We start from the raw sequence: 25,106 nt of genomic DNA, 5'->3' as shown, positions 1-25,106 counted from the left end.
CGCCAGCGAGCGATAGTTATTTCTCCTGCTAGAGCCCGACCCGCGCACAGGCCCAGCGAAGACCCATGCTGCCACCCCCGCAAACTACTGTTGACTTTCTCCCCTAGTGGGACACTAGTTTGGATATGCCACCCCCAGTGACGTATCCTCAGTATTGGGACAGTTACCCACCCGAAGTTCTAGTTCTTGTTCACCTCCCCGGTTCCCCCCCCACGTTTAAGGAAGCTTGGCGCGCAGGAGCATACACGACACGCACACATAGGCGACACGCGGGAATTGTAGAGGGGCCCCTCCCCCAACCACCTCACCCTAGCAATGGCTGTCCCCCACTCTGACATTAGTATCCTTACACTAAATGTACGGGGTCTACACACACCCAGCAAGCGCTATTCTGTATACTCCTACATACGGCGCATGTCGGCCAACATAGCGTTCTTACAAGAGACGCACATTAACACTACTGAACTCATTCGCCTACAAGCCAAATGGCGAGGGACCATCTGCGCCACACAATATTCAGCGTTCGCACGCGGCGCATTAATCTGGGTGAGGCCTGGTACTCCCTTCCGGGCGCTCCGACGAGTAGTGGATAGGGAGGGCAGATACGCGCTTCTGGAGGGAATTCTTGATGGGCAAGGGGTACTACTGGGCAGCATATACGCCCCTAATACAGATCAGGACCGGTTCTGGGATCACCTTACGGGCGTCCTGGCCCAGTTCACCACTGTCCCATGGGTGCTGGGAGGCGATTTTAACTGCACACTTGACCCCTCACTGGACCGTTCACACCCTCCCCCCACGCACTCCCCGGCCCCTCGGCAGGCGGCCCTCTTCAGGGCATGGACCACACACTGGGCGCTCACTGATGCATGGCGACACCTACACCCACTGGCTCGCATTTACTCCTTCCACTCGATTCCGCACAATCTTCGGGTCCGCCTAGACCGTTTCCTCTGCTCTGCTCCGATCCTCCCTAAGGTTACGTCTACAGATTATCTGGGACGGATCCTCTCGGATCATGATGCCCACATACTGCGGCTTACCTGGCGCCCCCCGCATCCACCAGTCCCCACTTGGCGCCTCCCCAGAGACTGCCTAACGGACCCGGTCTTCAGGGACGCGCACAAAACCAGCATAAGCGACTACTTTATGCACAACGAGAACACAGCGTCATCGGTACTAGTGGAGTGGGATGCGTACAAAGTGGTGGCGAGGGGAGAATGCATCAAACAGATAGTGGGGGTCCGCCGCACCTTAGAACGGTCGCTCTTACAGACGGAACAAACTCTAGCTGCTCTCACTAAACGGCCTGATGACTCGGAGGAACATGCCGTGCTCACGGCAGAGGCCAAAACGGAATACCAAGCTGCCTGCGCTGACCTCCGTAAGTATAACTTCAGGGCATACGCCTCGCGGGTGCACAAAGACAGAGACAAAACCGGGGCTCTTCTGGCCTGGATGGCGAAGCAAGACACCGAAATCAAGCCGATCACGGACATTCTCAACCCGGAGGGTGTACTGGTGCAATCGCAAGCGGAGATTCTCCTAGCATTCCAACGCCATTATGCACGAGTATACGAAGCCCCGACATGCTGTACCGCGTTTACCGTAGACCAGTTTCTGGACCCTCTGACGCTGCCCACGATCTCGGATTCCGACAAGTGCACACTAGACGCCAAGATAATCCCCTCGGACATTACCCAAGCGATACGCGCCATGTCCCGAAATAAAGCACCGGGACTGGACGGCTTCCCACTGGAATACTACGCAACATTCTCCCCCCTGGTAGTTCCCCGTCTATCGCGGGTGTTCGGGGCGTCACTCCACTTGGGGAAACTACCCCAGTCACTACGGGAATCCGTGATTGTCACCTTTCTTAAGCCCCACAGGGATCCGCTTCATATGGGGTCATACCGACCTATCACACTCCTGTCGGCTGATTGTAAGATCCTGGGGAAGATCCTAGCTGATCGTTATGCGCAGGTCATACGCCCGCTGGTCCACCCCGACCAATGCGGCTTCGTTCCCGGGAGGAATACCTCCCAGAACCTCCGCCGAGTCTTCCATATCCAAGATCAGGTACGCGACAGATTTCCCCGCGCTGCCTGCCTCATTATGGACCTAGAGAAGGCGTTTGACACCCTCACCTGGCCCTACCTATTTTCGGTCCTGCGGCGTCTTAATCTCGGCCCGACGCTCCTGGCATACACCCGCCTCCTATACACCGACCTCACTACTCGAGTTCGTATCGGGAAACGTATCTCACCGGCGTTTGCAGTCCGACGAGGCACAAGACAAGGTTGCCCCCTATCGCCCCTCCTGTTCGCGCTAGCGGTCGAGCCGCTGGCGGTTCGACTGCGTCAGGAGGGGATGGACTGGGGAGTGCCGCTTGCAGACGGGACCCACTGTGTATCCATGTACGCGGATGATCTCCTCATATATGTCCGAGACATTGAAATGGACCTAACCCCCATAGGGGCCACGTTGGCGGACTTTGCTTCTGCCTCGGGTCTACAAGTCAACTGGGACAAGTCCACGGTTTACCCCCTACACCCGGACCTACCCCCCCGAGACATAGACCTTGGACCGCATGGGCTTCCATGGTCAACGGAGGCTCCCCGATACCTCGGCGTCCGCTTATACCATTCTCCGGCGGACATCTTTGAGGGCAATCACCGCAAGGTACTCGAGAGTCTGCGCCCGACAGTCGCCTTCTGGAATAAGTTGCCACTGGCCCCGATTGGACGGATAGCCCTTGCTAAAATGGTGATGCTCCCCCGGCTCCTCTACCATTTCACAAACCTGCCGGTGATACCACCCAGATCCTTCTTCCGCGACGTTGATTCCCTCTTAGGAACTCTCATCTGGGGAGCAGGCCGCCACAGAGTCTCCCTGAAAACTCTTCAACTCCCCACAACACAGGGGGGACTCGGAGCTCCATCCTTCGAGGCATATTTCCTCGCAGCACAGCTCCAGTGGCTGTCCTACTGGACGGCGGACCGTTACCCTCAGGAGACGGTTACCCCTACCGGTAGAATCGTGACTCCGGAACTCACCCGTCTGCTCCTCCCGGGCACCAAGCCGCGGCGCACTTACCCCCTCCAGGTGACGATAGCGCGCCGTTGCATGCTACGGATTCACCGGCTGTCTCCCGCTAGACCCCCATACTCCCCGCTGCTGCCGCTAATAGGCGGCCCCAAGCAGGATTCCTACTTTGCGGCCCCACTACTCGCCGACTGGTCCCGCTGTGGCATCACAGATCTAGAATCACTCTTCGAGGAGGGTCAGCTGAAACCGCTGGACCGCCTGGTCGCAGAATACGGGCTCCCCCCAGGCCAATTCCTCAGGTATAGGCAACTGCTCGACGGATACCGACCCCATTTCAATCTCCAAAATGGCGAGCCAGACACGCATCCAGTAATACATACTATCCTACATATGGGGGTGGGTCGCCACCTGGTCACATGGCTATACAAATCCATCCGGGAACTCTCATACACCCCCCTGACGACCCTACGAGCCACTTGGGAGGAGGACATAGGCCGTGCTCTACACGACTCGGAGTGGACTAAAGCTCTTGAGGCCCCTAAGCGCGTTTCTAGAAATGCCCGCTTCAAAAATATTCAATATTATATATTACACAGGGCATATCTCACCCCAGCGCGATTACAAAAGTACTACCCCTCCACGCCATTCCTGTGCCCCAGATGCTGTTCCCCAGTTGCGAACTTCCGTCACATGTTTTGGGACTGTCCCACTCTCCAACCTTTCTGGCAGGGGGTGCACAACACACTACTGGAACTCACGGGTCTCACTACACTTGCCACCTGGGAATCCAGTGCATTAGGCATCCTCCACATCTCTAAACGTGAGCCGGTGCATAGGCGCTTTGTGTCCTTAGCGCTCCTACTAGCCAATAGATGTATAACCATGCGCTGGCGATCCCCAGAGGGTCCCCCCATAGCACACTGGCAGGGGGCGGTTCACAAATGGGCGGCAGCGGAGGAAGACGCTCTAAGGGAAGAGGAAGCCAAAGGCGCGCGCAAGCTTCCCATCTCCATGGAATGGGCCATGCTCCTCCACAGCTTCCGCCAGTCCACGCAGGCTGGAGACCCGCCTGACCCTTCCCCTCCCCCCACCCGAGAAGACCGGTAGCCTTCACCTGAAGTGAGCCACCCCAGAATCGGACCCCGAATACCCCCTATATCCTAGGCAAACCTCTCGCAGGTCCGGCCATCCATGGGTTTCTCCCCCCCCCCCCCCCCCCTCGACACCCGCCGCCATTATCTCCCGACTTAGACCCTGCCAGCGCCTACATGCTTCCCTCCCACAGTTTCGTTACTCCCCTGTTCACTGGTAACACGGCTGTGTGCACAGTACAGATCTGGATCCGGCGCTGTAACGGCATGAAAGTACCCATCTGATCTTATTCATCGCCCCTATGGCGATACCGTCCCGTCACCTTTCAGCCTACAGGAGCCTTTACATGATTGTAATGCACTGATTCACCGAAGTCATGTTTATGTATACCAGTTCTATATAGCAAGAAAACGTTGCACACATAGCTGTTCGTGGCTGAATGTTGAAGCCACGCCGGCGGTCTGATTATTCTGTATTGAAATACTTTACTGCAACAATAAAAACAAATTTAAATAAAAAAAAAAGAGTGTGGCCTGCTTGGTGCGTCTGGACTGATACTAGCTGATGTAAACCTACCGCTAGCAGATCTGTGGTGAGTTGGACCGTATCTTTGTTGGTGGGGGATTCTAGGTAAAAATTGAAGTCTCCTAGAATAGTATAGTCCGATGGTCCTATCAATGGTTCTATCATCTCATCCAGGGCTAAAAGAAAACGTGTGCATGAGCCTGGGGGCCGATAGAGGAGTGTACCTTAGAACACTTGGTTGTTGTTCAGTGAAATAGAGTACCTGAGTGCCTCCCAGTCCAGACTGGGAATGGGTTCTGTTTTTAGAGGGTATAGGGCTTTATGGATAATGGCGAGTCCACCGCCCTTGCCTAAGGGTCTATCTAGTCTTAACACACAGAAACCCTCCGGTATACCCAAGCAGAAATCCGGCCCTGATGACGCATCACCCCAAGTTTCCGTGATAAACAGAATGTCCAGCTCTTGGTTCGTGATCAGCTCCATGATTTCAAGGTTATGTTTGGGTACGGAACGTGCATTTATGAGAGCTGCACGGTAAGGGGACCGGAGCTTAAGTGAGGGGAGATGAGTAAGGGTGCTAGGGGCAGGGAGTATAAAAGTGCATGAGGAACAAGGTGTGGGTAAACATGTGTGACAAGAAACAAGGGGCAAAGGCCGACAACGAGGTGAGGGAGCCCTTACTTTGATCTCCTTTAGTTGCTCAGAGGTATAACGGATGCGAGCGCCGTGATGCTGGGAAAGGTTTTGCACTGGGGGAGAGGCCCTGAGCCCGATCCAGGCGTGGACGGGCACAGACGGGCTTGCCTTAGGCGCGCCTTCGGCGCGTCCGAGAGGGAATGAGGTTTAAGTACCTGTGGAGGCGAGCAGCTAGACTGCTAACCTCTGTAGACCGGAAGTGAAGTAGCGCACTTCCTGCTATGGCGGTCTATCCCTCCACGTCAATCTGAATAATCAGTGGTGAAACGGGGATCGCACCTGAACAACAGCACACACAAGGTGAATTATTAATCAAAATACAATTGTGCAAAAACGACAGTGCAAAACGAAATAAGAATGCTTTTAAAATCCGCCAGGAGCCCTGCTTACGTGAGCCTCTGTCGGCGTATTTTTAAAATCAATGTCTGATGGCATGAGCCGCGCTAGTACCAGCATGCACATAGAGTACGAGCCTTCAGCATAAGATGTCCCAAGAAATGATGCTGACTTTGGATCAGGTTTTAGCTGCCCTAGACCCGGGAGACTGGATGGTAGCATTGGACTTTCAGGACGTCTATTTTCACCGACAGGCAGTCCGACTAGGTCTGGTTGACCGGCGGCCCCCTCTGTGTGCTGCGCTCGCAGCCTGTCCCCCGTGAGCTCCATCCACCGCCGACTGCCGACTGCCCACTCCGGCAGACAATTAAGGGAGACAACTCAGGGAGATGAGATCGGGGAGAGTCAGACTGACCCCCAATCAGAAAACCAGGCAGAATAAGAAAAAGAAAAAACAAGGCACAAAAACAGAAGCAGACAGCAGTGTCACCAAGCAAAAAAGCCCTCTAATATCACCGATTGCTACAATGTTCAGAAATACAAAGGAAGGCGCCAGACTGCTATTGCTGAAAGATCCTGATGCAGCTATATACTCAACTACAGCGGAGATCCCAGGCCTTATGACTCCTCTAGCTCCTCAGACACTTTCTTTGCCTTGGAATGAAAAAAACAAGCCACAAAAAGAAGCGGGACAAAACTCAACCTGCACCATCAAACAGTGGCTTTTACGAAAACCAAGCCTGGAAGAGGAAAAGATTGTTCTGTCAGAGTCAGTAAGGGAGGAGTTGATGAACGGTACCAGTACAGGAACGGCACTTAAAGAGGATCCATGCCTGAGCTCTGACACAGCACAGGCATGCAGGGCAAATAACGAGGGCACTAAACACAATATCACTGAATGCAACACAGAACTAACTAACACCACGGACTGCCTGAATCAGACAGTAGGCTTAACAACCTCCGACCAAAGGGCACTAAGTCTCAGTGAAAAATCCTACTCCCCAACAACAATACTCAAAACAACCCAAGGTGACCTGTCATCGTCCACCCCGAAGCCCGTAATAAACAACATGAGACCAATAAGGCTTCACATAGCCGCTCAGGTGCACCAGCTGGACCAAGACGACCAAGAAGGTATTGCCGAATTGCCTGCCCAAGCGGGCGTAAAGCATCATGCTAACTCAAAAAAAACACAACGCCACAGGAATTCACCCTGGGAAATGAAAGCCATCAAAGGTATACCAACAGCAGCTTCAGTAGGGATATTGACGACAAAACACACCAGCCTAACCAAGAACAAGACCAAAAGGAGACCAAACATTTTAAATCACAGCTCCAACAAACTACATCCACTATACAGTTCCAGCAACCAAAACCAAAACCTTCGGTCGACCAAAAGGGGGCTTGGCAGTCTATATCTCTTCAGAGTTAAAGATTGAAAGTGAACAAATGGATTCAGAAGGACCAAATATTCAATTGATCAAATTAACATTAGGGCCTGCTAATAGATCAAAAATCGTCCTCTTGATGAACACATACACACATCCTTCGGCGAGGAAAAAATCGGCCCATAACAAACAACTAATCGGAATCATTACCAACATCCGGAGTTCCTTTCCCTTGTGGGACTTGATACTCACAGGGGACTTTAAATCAAACCTAATTTACACTCCGGATGAGGACGAATCTACATCGGCAGACAACATATATTGGTCCGTCCCACATCAATATCAGCTAATGAGGCCAAAAGTGGACCGCGTAGGACAAGGGTTGGTTAATGCCTTAGAGTTTCTTGGGCTAAGAGTATTGAACGGTAGAACTCCAGACGATTTCCCCCCTAAGTTTACATTCCATGGGGGGAAGACAAGGTCAAGACTGGACTACACAGCAATCTCAGTATCGCTGATACCATCCCTATTGCACTTCTCGATAGAGTTCACAACAAGGAGTGACCATTCGTATCAGCTGATACATTTTAAGTCAAACATTACTAAACACCAGGTAAATACAACTATTGATGGCAACATACACACAGTAGACCTAAAACGTCTAAAATGGTCAAACGACACAATTGAAACATTGCAGTTAAAAATAAAAAACTTGTTTATCACTAGCAAAATTGGTGCCCAGGACAAAATACATGCATGGGAAAGCTTTACAGCTGCGCTAAAAACATTAATGCCGTCAGGACAAAAGCAGCCCAACTCCCGGGAAAAAACAACAACGTTAGGTCTGAGAACCCTGAAACGTAAACTCAAAAAATGTATAAGGATGCTAAAAAGAACAACTCCAGACACAGCAGCATGGGACAGTGTACAACAGCTCAGGAAATGTTATAAAAAAGACCTCTGGGAAGAAAAAAGAAAGAGCAACGACAAATTCTGGGCCGAACTCCTCTGTAGCTCAAAGAAATCTAACTCAAAACAGTTTTGGGTCATTATAAACAAACTGAACCGACCGGTTACAGTGCTATCCTCAAACATACAAGAATCTGAGTGGGTGGTATTTCTATCCAGGAGGTTTTGGGAAGCCCCCTTGCTAGAACCAATCGTGGGAAACACCTATGACCGAGGGGCAGTTCATGTAAAGCCCACTGGGTTCTTAGAAAGCACCAGCCAAGAAGACCCCGCAACTTCTAAACAGAAGGAGGAATCGAATGTGGTCACAAACCCAATGGAGGATAATGTCTCCCAGATTCCGGCCATAAGTTACTCGTCACCTTCGACTGAAGATGTTAGACGTATAATTAAGAAAGGCAGAAACGACGGTGCACCAGGCCCCAACGGAATCCCCCAAGCAATCTTCAAATATGATACTCTGTTTTGGGGCAAACACCTTTCCAACTTATATCAAGAAATAGAGAAACTAAACATCATACCAGTAAGATGGCAAGGTTCAATTCTGACACCTTTATTTAAAGGAGGAGACGGAGCAAACCCAGCACACTACAGATTGATAGCCCTGCTGGACGTAGAGGCCAAATAGTATGCCTCCCTGGTACTAGAAGAACTTAAGGCATGGTCTGACGACCTTAACCTAATTCCGGAAAACCAGACCGGCTTTAGACAAGGCCTTGGAACGACGACGAACATTTTAGGTATTTCGCTAATTACAAACAAGTGTAAGCGGAGGAAACTGCAACTTTACCTCTGGTTTATAGACCTAAAAGCAGCCTTCAACAGTGTTGATCGCCATCTTTTGTGGAAAAAGCTGCAAGCCTGGGGTATCCCTGAAAAGCTCTTAAAAGGCATCCTGTTATTCTATTCAAACACCTGGCTAAGGATTAAGATAGGTGATGGGTCCAGACTCTCTAGGAAGCTGACAACCTCCAGAGGCATAAAACAAGGGTGTGTTCTGGCCCCCCATCTTTTTAATTTGTTTTTATCTGACCTCTCTCAAAAGCTTGACTGTACCAATTCCCATCCACCAAAGCTGGGCGAACTGAAACTTTCGCATCTTTCATACGCGGATGATGTGGTACTAATGAGCCAAACAAAGATCGGCCTGCAAAGATGCCTGAATGAAATGTCAGTTTACATTTCAGAAAACAAACTTGAAATAAACACATCCAAAACAAAAACTATGGTGATTGGAAAAAAACAGTTAAAAAAACAGACAATCTGGCTTAATGGAATCCAACTCGAGGAGGTAAAAAAATACAAATATTTAGGCCTTTATATTGACAACTCAAGAAATCTTACGGAGCATAAAAAATATATGTCTCAGAGATTAAGCGCACTAACATTTGCTTTTAGCCTATTAGCCAAAAAGCTGAAGGGCCCCTCCTATAAACCTTTGCTCGTCGTAATGAAGGCAAAAATCCTGCCAACTCTAACATATGCCAGCGCGGCCTTCCATGGCGAGGATGGAGCGCACCTAAACTAACTAATAGCTTCCATCTATAAAAAAGTATTCCCGATTCCAAGGTCAGCTTCCCCAGCCCAGGTTCGTCTGGAATACGGCCTTACAAATGAAGAAATTGGCAGAACGTACGCAACGGTGAAAACCTGGTATCGATTCAAGCTAAACGCTGCTACATCAAAAATCAACGAGGCCATCTGGTCTGAACTAAACCATGATAAATCTTCTCCTTTCAATAAATACCTTTGCAATTCCCTTTTGGCCACATGTACGACAGAAATATGGAACAAAAACTTATCGTACTAATCGCTTAAACAAGCTATAAATAAAGCATCAAAAACCCATTCATTGCTAGTAGACAAAAATATCCTAAGATCAAGGTCGCACGCCTGGATGGTGATAAATCACTATAAGTCCCTTGCACCGGTAGCTTATTTATGCGAAACCTACTCAATTAACGTAAAAAAACAACTTATGGCACTGCGTTTTGGAACACTACCATCCAGGCTGAGCAGCCAGCTTGGCTGCACACAGGCCCTAAATCATGCCGGCTGTGCGATCATCACAAAGAAGACTTTATCCATATAATTTGCACATGTAAAAAACTGCGGGCTGAACGTGTAATCTTTCTAAAGACAAGTTTCAACGAAAGAGGTATTAGATCCTGCAGAGCTGCAATAATGGCTTGCTTGAGCCCATCAGACCCCCGACTGCATGGCAGACTGATCAAATTCCTTAAAGCCTTTAAAAAGCTTTGTTAAAAGGGTCGGAAGCTGGGCAAATGAGGCCTAACTTTCTGCATTGAACTTTTAAAGAAACAAAATGATTTTATACTTAAATTCTTGCTTTTAACTGCTTATCGTAAAATTGCGCTTTTGCTACTTGTTTTAAATTGTATGGTTTTAACTAACTAAACAATAAACATTACTTACTTACTTACATCCCTGTTCTGCCGGCCCACCGGTGTTACCTGCGGTTCACGGCGGGCCACGAGCACTTTCAGTTTACCGTGCTCCCCTTCGGCCTTACCAGTGCCCCTCGGATGTTCACGAAAGTGATGGCGGTGGTCGCAGCTCATCTGAGCAGATTAGGGGTGTCAGCCTTCCCCTATCTCGACGACTGGTTGTTGAAGCCGGGCTCGCCCCAGACAGTCGTCAGCCACCTCCAGACTACGGCCGACCTCCTGCACCTGCTGGGGTTCTCCATCAATGTGCTGAGTCACACCTGTGTCCCTCTCAGAAGCTCCTCTTCATTGGAGCAGTTCTAGACTCTGCACAGTTTCGAGTTTATCCTCCTGAACAGCAGGTTCAGGATATTCATGCTCTGATTCCGATCGTTCAGCCTTTATCCAGAGTCTCAGTCGGGTTGACGCTGCGGCTTCTGGGGCTGATGACCTCCTGCATCCTTCTGGTGCATCACGCCAGGTGGCGGATGCGGGCTCTGCAGTGGGACCTGAAGTTTCAGTGGGCCCAGCATCGGGGCAACTTGTCCGACCATGTCTTGATCGCGGAGGGCACTGCAAGACAGTTGCATTGGTGGCTCACGGACTGCGATTGGGTCAGCGGCATATCCCTCTCCCTACCCCAACCAGAGCACGTAGTTGTGACGGACTCTTCCCTCCTGGGCTGGGAGGCCACATGGGAGAGGTGGAGATCAGAGGCCTCTGGTCTCCGGCGGAGTCCCGGCTCCACATCAACCTTCTGTAGCTGCGGGCGATCCGGCTTGCACTGAAAGCATTCTTCCCCTTTGTCCGGGGGAGTGTAGTGCAGGTGTTTACGAACAACACCACCCCCATGTGGTACTCCAACAAACAAGTCGGGGTAGGGTCGTGGACCCTGTGCCAGGAGGCTCTGCGCCTCTGGCAGTGGCTGGAACATCAGGGCGTGACCCTGGTGGTTCAACATCTGGCAGGTTCCCTGAACGCCAGGGCGGACGAACTCAGCCGTCGGTGCATGATGGATCACGAATGGCGTCTGAACTCGCAAGGTCTCTTTCAGCAGTGGGGAGAGCCTTGGTTAGATCTATTCGCCACAGAAGAGAAAGCGCAATGTCATCAGTTCTGCGCGTTGGACTTTCCAAAGCGTCACTCGCTCGGAGACACTTTTCGTCGCAAGTGGAGTTGTTGTCTGTTGTACGCCTTTCCGCCTATACCACTTCTGCCCAGAGTGCTGAAGAAGGTCAGGCGCGACCGGGCCAAAGTCATCCTTGTGGCTCTAGACTGGGCACGAAGATACTGGTATCCTGAGCTACTCAGCATGTCAGTAGATCCCCCGATTCGTCTGCCTCTTCAGGAGGACCTTCTGTCGCAGCAGCATGGGACAGTCCTCCACCCGACCCTGTCCCGCCTCCACCTCCATGCGTGGAGATTGAGCGGCGACAGTTCAGGCCATTTGACTTGCCTCCCGAAGTCTGTGATGTTATTCTGGCAGCCAGGCGTCCCTCCACAAAATCTGTATATGCCTGCAGGTGGAACAAATTTGTGGCATGGTACACAGCAAAGGTTGTGGATCCACTCTGTTCCCCCCTTTCTGAGGTTCTCCTCTTTCTTCTTTCTCTTGCCCAGCAGGGCTCTGCTCTGGGCACTATCAAGGGCTACCTCTATGCCATTTCCGCCTTCTTAAGGCTACCTGATCAGCCCTCTCTTTTCAAGTCCCCGGTTGTAAATAGGTTCTTAAAGGGCGTTACTCATATGTTCCCCCCTGTTCCTTTCGTGATGCCTCAGTGGGACTTGAACCTTGTTCTGACTTATCTGATCTACGCTCCCTTCGAGCCAATTCATAACTGTCCTCTTTATCTTCTCACTCTTAAGACTGCATTCCTGGTTGCCATCACCTCTGCCAGGAGAGTGAGTGAGCTCCAGGCCCTTTCTTCACAACCTCCTTTCCGTCCATGCTGACACGACCCTCTTTCCTGCCCAAGGTAGTCACAGCCTTCCACATCGGGCAGTCATCACCTTGCCCACCTTCCCCATCCCTCGAAAGAGGAGAGAGGCTCCACCGTCTGGACCCAAAACGTGCCCTCTCATACAATCTGGATCGCACACACCAGTTCCGGGTGGTTGACCAACTCTCTGTTGGTTAAGTGGGTGCTAAGAAAGGACGGGCGGTGCACAAACGAACCATTTCTCGATGGGTCGTCTTGTGCATCAAGGCTTGTTGTTCACTGGCTAAAAAGGAGCCTCCTGTGGGGCTGCGTGCCCATTTCACTCGGGCCATGGCAGCTACTACTGCCCTGGGTTGGGGAGTCCCCTTGCAGGACATCTGTCAGGCAGCTACGTCGGCCTCGCTGCACACGTTCGCAAGACACTATTGCCTGGACAGCCAAGTCCGTACTCCAGGACTTTCTGGTGTGATTATTGGTTCGTAGACCCACCACCAGGGTTGGTATTGCTGGGGTATCTATTCTAAGGTAAGGAATCTAATACTAACCTGTTTCTTTCAGATGCACAAGTTACTTACCTTCGGTAATGATATATCTGTAAGACACAGTAGTTAGTATTAGATTCCTTACCGCCCCACCCATCCTCCCCGTTCTGCAAACCGATATCTAGGGTTAAGGTCATCCCTTCGAGGGCCCTAGTTTCATGGCACCTATGCTGGTTTATATCATGGCTCTGCGTTTCTGGCGCGGAAAAGCTGTGTATAAGAACTGACGTCAGCGCACGAGGGCGGCGTCTAAGTACTCCGGCGACATCATCCCAGCGCCAACAACAACGGACGCGGAGCCGCAGACAATGCCTACCGACACGCAGGGGTACTGCTACGCAAACAATTCCGGATCCAGACTGATGCCTGGGGATATTCTAAGGTAAGGAATTTAATACCAACTACTGTTTCTTACAGATATATCGTTACCGAAGGTAAGTAACTTGTGCAGCTGGCTTCTGAGGGTGCCTGGGGCTTGTGCTGCCTCACTTGATGCACACGGAATGGTTGGGGAGGGATGGAAATGCTGTGTTTGTGCTCAGAGGTGGTGGAAGTAAACAAGGAGGCACTGCAGCTACCGCCCTGTGCGCCGCTGCTCACTCCCGCAGCAAAACACTGTGGGAGTGAACTTTTCAGAAGAGGTGGGGCATGCACCCACTTTTAGTCATTTGCAGGCTTTGAGTCGAAAAAGATGCACGCAAAAGCCAAACCACTGCGTGGGAGGAGTCAGACCCACACAGAGTTTATTTATTATTTATTTATTTATTTATGCGTTTTTATATAGCGCAGACTTTACCCGAAGGTGTCAGAGCGCTTCACAATAGGAACAGAACTGATACATGAGAACATTACAAGTGAACAAATTACAAAAGCAAATGTTACATTACATGAGACAAAAGTGACAATCGTGAGCAAACTAAATACAAGAGGTAGCAAACGGTGCATTACAGGAGAAAAAAGTGACATGTATGCAGGTTACAAAAGCGTACAAAGTACAAGTAGAGGTACAATACTGCAATAAATGGAGGACACTCAAACACAAGAACAAACGTTACGTAGGCAATGGTGGCACTTGTGCAAGTATCAAAAGCAAACAAAATGTAAGAGGTAGCAAACAGTGTGTTGCAAGAGAAAAGTGACGTGTGCAGAATAGCGCATGTGCGCTGTCCTAGACTTAAACTAAAACTGACTAAATAATGAGGCAATACTATCCCTAAATATGCCATATTAGGCTGCATAAGTTGCCCTTTCTTGTTGCATAATTTAGTAAACCTTGCTGCATAATTTGGTCTTAACCCTGCTGCATAATTCTAGTAGCCCTGGATATGTGTCTCTTAACATACAGTGGGTGACCTGCTGTCTCCTCAGGAGGGGCAGGTCGTGTGCTCCCTGCTAGAGCAGCGGTGAATCCTAACAGGTGTCCTGCCAGCCCACTCTCCCCACCGCCAGCTTTGTTCAGGCCACCGGGTGAAAGCTTTGGGAGCAGATAACTGATAAACGGTCTGGGAGGCTATTGCCAATTACTGATTGGTCCTTGGTGAAAAACTAATACAAATAAGCAATCCATATACATTAGAATCAGTGCTATATTAGTACTGTCCAGCCGGACAGTGAAATTTAATGAATAACTAGGTTAAAGATCTGACCAGACCAATATAAAGTGGGACAAAATCCTGCGTCCTACACATTACAAAACTCATACAGTAAACAAAACATTCAGGCAGGACAAGAAAGTCTTGTTTGCAATGTGAACAATTAAACAAGCAAAATGAAAACGACAACCGTTACACTAGAATATCGATTTAGATTGTGTGCACGGTGTTCAAGCAAGTGGCAAGTCCGACCTCTTGACAAGGAAACATTTATTCTCCACCTCAGGATCCATTTTATGGAGTGCTTTGGGAATGTAGTAAGCCATCCAGTGAGATAAAAATGCCATTCTTTTAAAGTTTGCCGCTCTAAATGCCTTACTACTATATTGCAAAATGGCTTGCCACCACCCATCTGAAAAATTACATTGTTTCCTGTTTTATCTTTTCAAGAAAATTGGTAACCAAAAGGGGCTCCCCTTGATTTCAAAGTAATCAATACCATTATACTATACCACTTAATTTAGTTCTAACCAAAGCGGCTAAAACCAGAGAGGTACCTGTATTGCCTGGAAGTGCATATTTATTTAATAGTGTTCTAACCTGAAGATAGCTAAAACAGAGAAGCTTGCTCCGATTTCCAAATTTAGCTTGAATCTCCTGCTAATTAATACATCTACCTCCAATTACAAAGTGGCCCAGTTCTTTAAATCCCTTTGTTTCCCAGAAACATCAAATGGCTATTCTGGATTTGAAGGCCTAAACTTCTGCATTCTATAAGCCGCAGATATTCATACCCTGCAGAATGAGCTGGTAAAGAATAAAATGTCTGAAGTCTATTACTAAGCACCTGGAGCGTCGTATATCTCGGTTTTTTGGTAGTTTTGCTTTTTTTGATGAAAACAGCAAGCTGTGACCCGGCTTCCTGAACCATCTTATCCAAATATAAAACCTATCCAAGTATCCCTTCCTGTCTGTTAATCAAACAATTCTATCCAAGAATGCTGCATCATACTAAGTACGAATATGAGGAAGTGCAAGCCCCCCCAACTAGTATCAAGTTGAAGTATTGACCGTTTTACCTGTGGCGCTTTTTTTATTCCAAATTAACTGATGACATTTTTTTTTCAACTCTTTTAAAAATATTGTGTTGATTTTAATCGGAATATTCGAAAAAAGAAAAATTAGCAATGGTAAAATAAACATCTTAATAAGTGCGATGCGACCAATCCATGTGAGTGGAAGGAGTATCCATTTATCCAATTGAGCTTTAATTTTTTCTCAACATGCTTTATAATTTAATCTGTAGATTTCCGCATGTTGATTTGACATGTATATCCCCAGATATTGTATCTGTTCAAGAGAACGAGCTTGTTGTTTTAAATTATCTGGAAGAAAATTGCTACTAGCATTTAGGACCAAGACTTCAGTTTTTTTGTAATTGATTTTGTATCCACTGATTGCCTCGAACTTTGCAAATTCTCTTAAGATCGTTCCGATTATGAGAAGTTGGCCTGGTATATGCTCTCCACTAATTAAAATGGGCACCTTGCACCAGTCCAAACAACCCTTATTGATGATTAGGTTAAAGACAACCTTAATTGAAAGCTATCCCAGTGGTAGCTATGGAGAGCAGCCTTCAGGCTAAGTCTCGAAGGAATGTAAAGCAGCTTGTTTTACCAGAACATGTCATGTTATGTTATGTTAGCAGTTTGTGTAAGCGCGACAGCTGCCCCAGCAAAGGGGCGTCCCGGCGCTGAATGACCAAATGAAAGCAGAACCACACAAGTGTTATTATAAAAATATGTCTTTATTACTAAACACTCTCTACTAATCTCTTTATGAGATTAGATCACAAGATACACAATATTAAATCACTAGAACAACAGCAAATAGCATAATACACAGCGGGCTCCAGGGGGAGACTGAACCATATACTAAGAAAGCGGTATAACAACCACGACTTAACTAGACACAGTGCCTAGAGCACGTAGAATCGCTGGGACCCCAAGGAACCACCCAAGGTAGTGACATAGGGGACCCACGGAGGACGGGTGCAGTGTGAGAACACAGACGCGAGCTCCGTACAACTCTATGGGAAAGTCGAGGTTGGAATTTTAAAGATAAAGGACACTTAGGAGAGGACTTCAAGCAAACCCTTTGGAACATAGAAGGTTCTAAGACCAGCAACCTAGAGAGTACCGAGGTACCAGTGTTGTCTATCCCAGAGGAGCCGGGTGCATAGGGGTGAAGTGGTTTCAGAAACGCTTGTTGATTTAAATGGTATGATGCGTAGAAGTGCTGCTGCCGGGAAGATGAAAAGTGTCCGGTGTGATCCAAGCCTGGATTGGAGCTGAGAAGAACCTGAAAGCAGAGGGGACAGTCTGGGTCACTTCACAATGACCAGGGGCACGATAGACGAATGCCCACCGATGTCTGGTTTTTTCAGGTGAGAAGAGGTGAAGCTTGACTCTGCAGCCACGGGGACTAGGAGACGTTGACGACTACCAAAGTCCGGAGGTGAGCTGTCCCAGGAAGGATGTGAGTGTTTGAGGCGGGGGGAGGGGCGCCAGGATTGAACACCAACAAGCCTTGGCAACTGCAACCCACGCGGTCAGAGAAAAGATGCTTTGGTGAGGACCAGCAAGGTCCTGGGGGAAGATGAAGTGTCCGGTGTGATCCAAGCCTGGATTGGAGCTGAGAAGAACCTGAAAGCAGAGGGGACAGCGGTCAGTGTCAGGAATGAACACCAACAAGCCTTGGCAACTACAACCCACGCGGTCAGAGGAAAGATGCTTTGGTGAGGACCAGCAACGTCCTGGGGACTCTCCAAGCGATTGTGAGTCATGGGACATCTGGAGCAACCAGGAAAGCCCATTGAAAGTTAAAGTTGCCTGTTCAGGGTCCCAAAGGCCAACGGACCAGGGATCATGAAGGGACCTCGGAAATCTTCAGTGGATTTACTGCTCGGGTTAGGACTACAAGTAGCCCAACGCACAGCCTCGGGAATTGCCGAAAAGCACCTGCTGCTGCAAATGGACACGGTGCACAGGGGTACGGGTTGCACGGTCCCCATGAGGGGTGCGGGTCTCCGGATTGATGAGAGCACTAATCGACCTCGGGTACACTTGGGAACCAACCATCTGTGTTGCTGAAATATTCGGAGTACTCAGGAGCTCGTGAGATGCAAACCGGTCAGATGCATTTAAGGTGCCTGCCTTGCAGGGGAGTAACTCCTTTACTCCAAGGGAGATTCTTCAGTCATCCAGCGTAGAGCAGATAGTCGAAGTAATTAGTTTCTGTAGCGGAGTTTCGTCCAGGTAAATCCAAAGTCCTGTACTCAGGGGTTCCTATTTTATACCCATGGAAGCGGTGGGACAAACTCTGGGGACCCACCTATGGCAGGGTCAGGACAGAGGGGTGGCTACACCCATGTCCTTTGTTCAGTTTCACGCCAGAGCAGGAGCAAATGGCTCCTGCAACCGGTTTGAGCTGGACTATGCACAGGGACACCAAATGTGCCCCCAGTGCAGACTTTCTGGCACTCTGAGTGCACCCACCCAGCCCGAATACACTAAAGCCTGTCTGGGAGGTGGTCACAACTCCCTGTGACAGGAAATCAATTGTCCAGCCTTCCTCTGCCGGAGTTTCGTCCAGCAGCAGGTGGGCAGACTTTTGTCTGTGGCTCACAGGTGTTCATTTTGTGATGCCAGGGTCTGTAAAGCTGGTACTGGGTGTACCGGTGTTGTCATATTTCTCCCTCTAGTAGGGTGGAATCATACCTCCAACACCAGTTACTGGTGTGGAGATATGCTTCCAAGGTGTTTGACACCAAACACAACATGTTTCCATACAGCCTTTTCAAAGTTAGCATTTATCGTGAGGTTATAGTGCTCTTAAGTTTATATGGTTGGCTGCATCACAAACAACCGCGAATATAGGTTCCGAAGACTGTAGAGGGGCTCTGCTCATGCAGGAGCACCCTCTCACATAAAACCCACCACCCTGCCTTCAGGATTGATAAGGCCTGCTATAGGGGTGTCTGATAGGTTTATATATGCTGTGATATAGGATAGATATAGTGAACCTATATATAGGTAAGGGGTGCATGCACCACCTTACACAGGCGGCTGTAGTAGAACTGTGGTGTCATTTTGAATGGTCTCCCAGGGGTGGCATAATACATGCGCAGCCCCTGAGAGGCCTCTGGAGTACCTATGCCCTGGGTACATAGTATACCATATACTAGGGACTGATAAGGGTACAACAGAATCCAATCTGGAGTGTACCTAAAGTTTATGCAATCAATTTAGAGGAGAAAGCAGGTAGTCTGACTGGGGTCCTGCTAATCAGTACCGCAGTCTAAAGTCGAAAACAGTGAAACATCAGCAAAAAGTATGGGGAACTATAAGGAGCATATCCTACTCTCCTACACCAATATTTTGTCTTTCAGGTTTAAGGTACAATATAACTTCAACTGCAAATACTTTTAGTTTTGACATTCCGGCCATTGGAGTTTTTATCTCTGTATTGTCACGAATCCTAACAGCCCAGGGTTCAATAAAAAAAAAAGTAAACCATATCTGGGATAAGGGGCACCCCTGACGGGTTCCCTATCTTATATCTATTGTGCCTGCCAGATTGGAGTTTATTCTAAACTGCGCCTAAGCCCCTCGAAATATATTCTGAAACATGGAAACAATCTGGGGGGAAACCAAATCTTTTGAGACCATAAAATAGGACACCCCAGTTTACAAAATCGAATGCCTTCTCTGCCTTGACAATCACTATTAGAGCTGGTATTAGATTTAATATTGAAAATGTCAATCGTTTGAACTAAATCGCTGGTATTAGAATACATAGACCATCCGTCCTACGCACCCGGTTTGATCTGGCCATTGGAGTGAATCGATTAGCCAAATTTTCATCAGGATTTTATAGTGTGCGTTTAGAAGACTAATTGGCCTATATGAACTGGTGTCTCTGGGGTTTTTCCCCTTCTTTACAAAGCTAACTATGGAGGATTCCTTAAAAGCTGCTGGAATATCACCTCCCGCCTGGGCATAGTTAGAAAGCTCGCGCAAGAATGGTACTAGCTCTTCCGAGAATATCTTATAAAATTCAGTCGGAAGGCCATCATTTCCGCAGGCCTTACCTCCTGGCATTGAAGCTAAGGCCTAAACAATTTCAGCTGCAGAAATATCTGCAATCAATGCTTCTTTCTGCCCACTAAGGATCTGAGGGAGTTTTATATCTTTGAAGTATTCCTGAATGTCTTGCTTTGATACCTGATAATCAGTTGTATAAAGTTCAATATAATGATCTAAAAATATTTTTGCAATTGTATCTTTTTCGGATACTAAGATCTGTGTCCCAAAAACACAATTTCATCAATTACTGCTGCTTCTTAATTTACATTAGTAATCCATGCAAAAAAATTGCTATCATTTGGCTTTCCTCATAAACTCTCTGCTGGTATGATTGTGAATTATTTATTTCTTCATTACAAATAAACTTCCTTAACTCCTGTTTTGCTTTCCTTAATTGTTCCTTAGCTAAATGTCCTCCCCCCAAAGAAGCAGTTTTTACTTAACAAGGCTACATCTACTGCTTGCTGGCATTCAGCTTACGAATCCTTGTTTGCTCAGACATATAGGCGATTGTTTGCCCTCATACTGAGGCCTTAAAGGCCCCCCAGTTAGAAAAGAGCATTGCAGTACCCTTGTTAACCTGAAAAAACTCTTTGATCCATTCTCACATGCTGTTCGTCCATTGTGGGTTGGTTAAGAGAAGTCTATCCATCTGCCACCTGGATTTTCCCCTCCTTACTAACTCTAGATCAATTTAAGTTTTTACCAGCGAGTGGTCTGAAAGAGTTAGCCTATATCTCAGCATTCAAACAAATCAAAGAATTTGATATTAAAAAGAAATCAATGCGGGAGGCAGACTGGTATTGGCGGTAATAATAAGTATATTGCATAGTTTCCCTGTGACCCTTGCGCCAAGGATCAACTTATTGATAATGTTTTATTACATCTATAACTTTTTGGGTCCTTGGCTTCAGTTGTTTCTTGGTTTTATTTGATGTGTCCATTACCAGGTCTTGAACAAAATTAAAATCACCACCAAAAATTATTGGACCCAGCGCCCCTCTAGCTATATCATTGATCTTCCTAATAGCTGTAGTGTCATCTACAACTGGTGCATAATAATTCCCGAAATTCAATATATTACCGTTTACCTTAGCAGTAACCCATATCCATCTACCATGCGGATCGCTCTGGATTTGAACAAGTTCCCAATCTAACCATTGTGCAAAGTAGATGACAATCCCCCCCTTATTGCCGCCGGGGCTGATGCAAAATAAGCTTTAGAAAAAAACGTTTGAATATATAGTTTTGGTGCAGTCGTCTTAAGATGATTTTTCTGAAGAAAAGGACCCAACACTAGATGGCAGGAGTATGCACATCATGTGCATTTTACAACACTACATGCCACGAACAGATCGGTAAGTTCCATTTTCGTTCCTGCTGCAGAGGAATTATGTTGGTAGATGTCAAGGTATGCTATTTTGTGACCCTTAACATCCGTTTACATTTGTTTCTAAAACCTATTTATTTTCTGGCAAAAGTTCTGCTTTTTTTTTCTTTAATCTGCATCAATTATGCCTATTTCCTAACAAGTTTTTATCTGTGGTGACCTACCCCAATCCACCCTCACTTAACAGTGGCTAGGTTCATGACAAAGGTAGATCGCTGCATGACTTAAAGGCTCTCTATGCACCCCGTGAACAATTCTACTACTGGCATTTGTGAAATTTGGGGACAGAGGTACAACCAGTTTTTGCAGTCGCAAACAGGAAATCGGCCCGTTTGCGACCACAAAATTGGGAAGCCCCATGTACAAATATTTTTTGCGACTCGCTAACTTATTAGCGACTCGCAAAATATGGCTTGCGACTCGCTATTCGGAAGGGGCGTGCCAAGGGCGTCCCTTCCTAATAGCGAGTCTGACTGCAATGTATGTTTGTTTTGTGACCGCATTTGCGGTTGCAATACATTTGCAGTTTACCACAGATATCAAATGGGTGGCAAGCCACTCGCAAATGGGAAGGGGTCCCCTGGGGACCCCTTCCACTTTGTGAATGGGTGTGAAAATATTTTTATCCTTGGACCACTGCCTGCCCGTAAAAAATGGAACTGAAAAGTTTCTTTTTACTTTTTTTCAATGAACCCCTTTTTCCTTTGAGGGAAAACGGGCTGCATTTAAAAAAAAAAAAAACTTTCATTGAAAAAGCAGTCACAGACATGGTGGTCTGCTGACCCCAGCAGGCCACCATCCCTGTGAGTGTTAGCGATCTTAATGGGGTCGCAAATTGCGCTTTCCTCATGAGTATTGATGAGGCATGCAATTTGCGACACCATTGGGAATCTCAAACAGTGTTGTACTTCAGACTCTCACAATCCAGCCCTTCTTTCAGTCTTCATATCTAGGTCTCATTCCTGCTAGACTGGACAGACTAAAGCTGTTCAAGTCTGCTACAGTGTTTGTGTCTGTTCAGTCGTTGGTCTCTTTTCTAACCGTGGAGAGAAGCTTGATAATTCCTGTCCATTGGAGGTTGTGGTTTTAGTATGTTGAACACATGATCTTCTGAAATGAGACAATGTAGAGGATTCTTTTTAAGACCCTACTGCCAGTAAATAGGGCTCTCCATCATTCTGGTAGGTTTTCATTTTTCATGCTTGCCCCTAAACCAACCTCTTTTTGGCCAAAATTCCAAAGATCCAGCGGTCCAGGACGAGAGGCAGACCTTTTTCATTTTTAGGACCTTTATTCTGAAACAAACTTCCTTTGGAGTTACAGAAAATTTCCGCCACCTCCCAGTCCCGTAAGAAATCGAAAACTTGGCTTTTTAATCAAAACTAGGAGTGAGGTCACTCAGTTAACTTCACACCTCTGATGCATAGCGCCAGGACACTCACCGGAGTAACAGAGTGCTATATGAATGATGTTTAAATACATTACATTACATATTATTCAATCTGTCTGACAGGTGATCCAGTTGCTGTTTCTGGGATGAGACAAAATACTACAGACAACAGAACACCTTTTCAGCAGGAGACTGGAGATGAAGGAAGCAATCTGGGTGAGTTGTCTTTGTTAATTGTTTGTTGAGGGAGGGGAGAGCAGTAGATTAACTTGTAATTTGTTTGTGTTTAAAAGGGAGAATCCTAGCTAGGAAACAACCCAGCACTGAGCCTGTGCAAACAAACATTATTATTCACTCCTAACTGCAACTACAAAACTGATGTGAACTGTGCATTTGAGCTAAAAAACTAGAAGTGATGTTTGGAATTTTGGAGGGACACATCATCCTCAACATATAAATAAAATGTTCACATTTTATAATAACAAAACCCAAAGAAGATAAGCCTTTCCTAATGAGAAATATGCATATTCTAGTGTGAGGGCTCTGTCTATATTTCACATGAAGTGTAATGTGACTGCAGGTCACCATCTCTAGTATCCATATTTTAAATATACACTTGTGTGTGACCTGTCATGCTATGTCTTTTTTCTTTTTAACATGAATCCTCCGTTGACTCAAGGCCACAGAATGTGAGGCTGTGCAGCAGACAGATGAACACAAAGGCCAGTTTAGGGCTGAGGGCTCAAACTGTTGTAATGGTGCATGCGTTCAAGCTGAACACCTGCTGTGCTTGGCTGTTGCTGAGCGTACAAGTTGAACATTTCCTTCTGGGTACCTTGGTGTGCATCTCATGTTGCGTTAAGGATTATGGTGGGAAAGGGAGTATCAGTCATCCGTTGGCGATACTTGCTGAACTCCTGACAATGCTAACCACTCTTTATCCTTTATCTTTATCCTTTATCTGTAGCAAGCACAGGCAAAACCACCGCTTTAAAATCAATTCTCTATGTGCAGCACTTTAAAGTTAGTACTACCCTACTTCATCAAAGCCCCACCAAATAACAATAACACAAATACTACAGCTCTCATTTCATGTGCTACACCACAGCATAATAGTTAAAATCTATTTCATTCAAACTATTTAAACGTTATGTTCGAAGCATGTGAGCTGTAGATCACATGCTTTGCATACACGTGCCATCTAGTGTTGGGTCCGGATGTTTGCAAGTTTTTTTCTTCGAAGAAGTCTTTCCAGTCACGGGGTAGATGACCCCTCCTTTCGGTGATAGTGCACATGGGTATCGACTCCATTATTAGATTGTTTTTTTTCCGCCATTGTGTTCGGACGTGAATTGCGGCACTCCAGTTCGACACCGTTTCTCTGGTTCCCCTCGGTGCGCACTCCAATACCCTCTTCGGTATTGTTATCCGATCACGTTTCCCATTCTCCGCGTACCATTTCAGAAATCATCGATCTTGATCTTCATAAATGTGGGATTCTTGTAAAGCGCACTGTTACTCTACCCGAGTGTCATGGCGCTGTAGACCGCTGGGGAACCCGTCCTGGTTTTCCCTGTGAGATGGTCCCTTTCTGGGTATCTTCAGGGAATCTCCTCAAAGGGGTTCCATTTCACAAGGACATTCTCATCCAGACTATCATCACGGATGCTTCCCTCCACGGCAGGGGAGCGCATTCAGACCATCTGCTGATCCAGCGAACGTGGTCCCCTGCGGAATCCAAGTATCGCATCAATTTCCTGGAACTCAGAGCTGTTCACTTGGCACTGAAGGCCTTTATCCGTCCTTCCAGACCAACTCCTTGCTTGTACAGACCCACAATACGACCACGATGTATTACCTCAACAAGCAGGGGGGCTCGAGATCGCGCACACTGTCACAAGAAGCGCAGGCGATCTGGCACTGGCTGTTGGCCAGAGAACTGACGATAACTACGACCCATCTGCCAGGTGTGCAGAATGCTCAGCGGACGCACTCAGCAGGCTAGTGCAAGAAAACCACGAGTGGGTTCTAAACGACGAGGTACTAGGAGACATCTTCTACGGGTGGAGCACTCCAGACGTAGATCTGGTCGCCACCGCCGAAAACAGAAAATGCCAAGACTTCGCCTCCAAGTATTACCAACCGGGGACTCTGGGGAACGCACTATGGATCAGCTGGTCGAACAGCTTTCTGCTCTCCTTTCCACCCATTCCCCTGATTCCGGCGGTGCTCATCAAGCTGTCTCAGTCCAGATCACGGATGATCCTCATTGCTCTGGAATTGCCCCGGCAGTGGTGGTTCACGGACCTGCTTCACAGGTCTCTCCTACCCCACCTGCGGCTACTATGTCAGCCGGACCTTCTCACAAAGTTCGGGGGGCAGATGGTGCACCCCAACCTCTTGTCCTTGTGTTTGGCGGCATGGCTCCTGAGATAGTGCAATATGGACACCTGAATTTGCCTGCCGATTGCATGGACATACTCAAGGAGGCTAAGCTTCCTTCCACTAGGACTTCCTATGCCTATAAGTGGAAGAGGTTCTGCATCTGGTGCACGTCCAAGAACTATGATCCGACAACCTGCAAGGAGGATGTCATACTTCCTA

At 47.7% G+C, this 25,106-nt stretch overlaps 1 protein-coding gene across 5 annotated transcripts in view; it reads left to right on the top strand.

Annotated features, from left to right (window-relative positions):
- LOC147700313 (uncharacterized) overlaps positions 1–25,106 on the top strand; it is a 219,494-nt gene that overhangs the window by 121,260 nt on the left and 73,128 nt on the right. For all 5 annotated transcript variants that reach the window (XM_086935683.1, XM_086935685.1, XM_086935686.1 and 2 more), the window contains one exon: positions 22,626–22,718. In XM_086935683.1, coding sequence (XP_086791809.1) covers positions 22,626–22,718 — 93 coding nt within the window. The remainder of the gene's footprint in view (positions 1–22,625; positions 22,719–25,106) is intronic.

This window comes from Lissotriton vulgaris, chromosome 8 (assembly GCF_964263255.1).
Source record: "Lissotriton vulgaris chromosome 8, aLisVul1.2, whole genome shotgun sequence".
Lineage (NCBI taxonomy): Eukaryota > Metazoa > Chordata > Amphibia > Caudata > Salamandridae > Lissotriton > Lissotriton vulgaris.
Note: the sequence above shows the minus strand (reverse complement) of the source record. Positions and strands in the feature narration are given on the sequence as shown.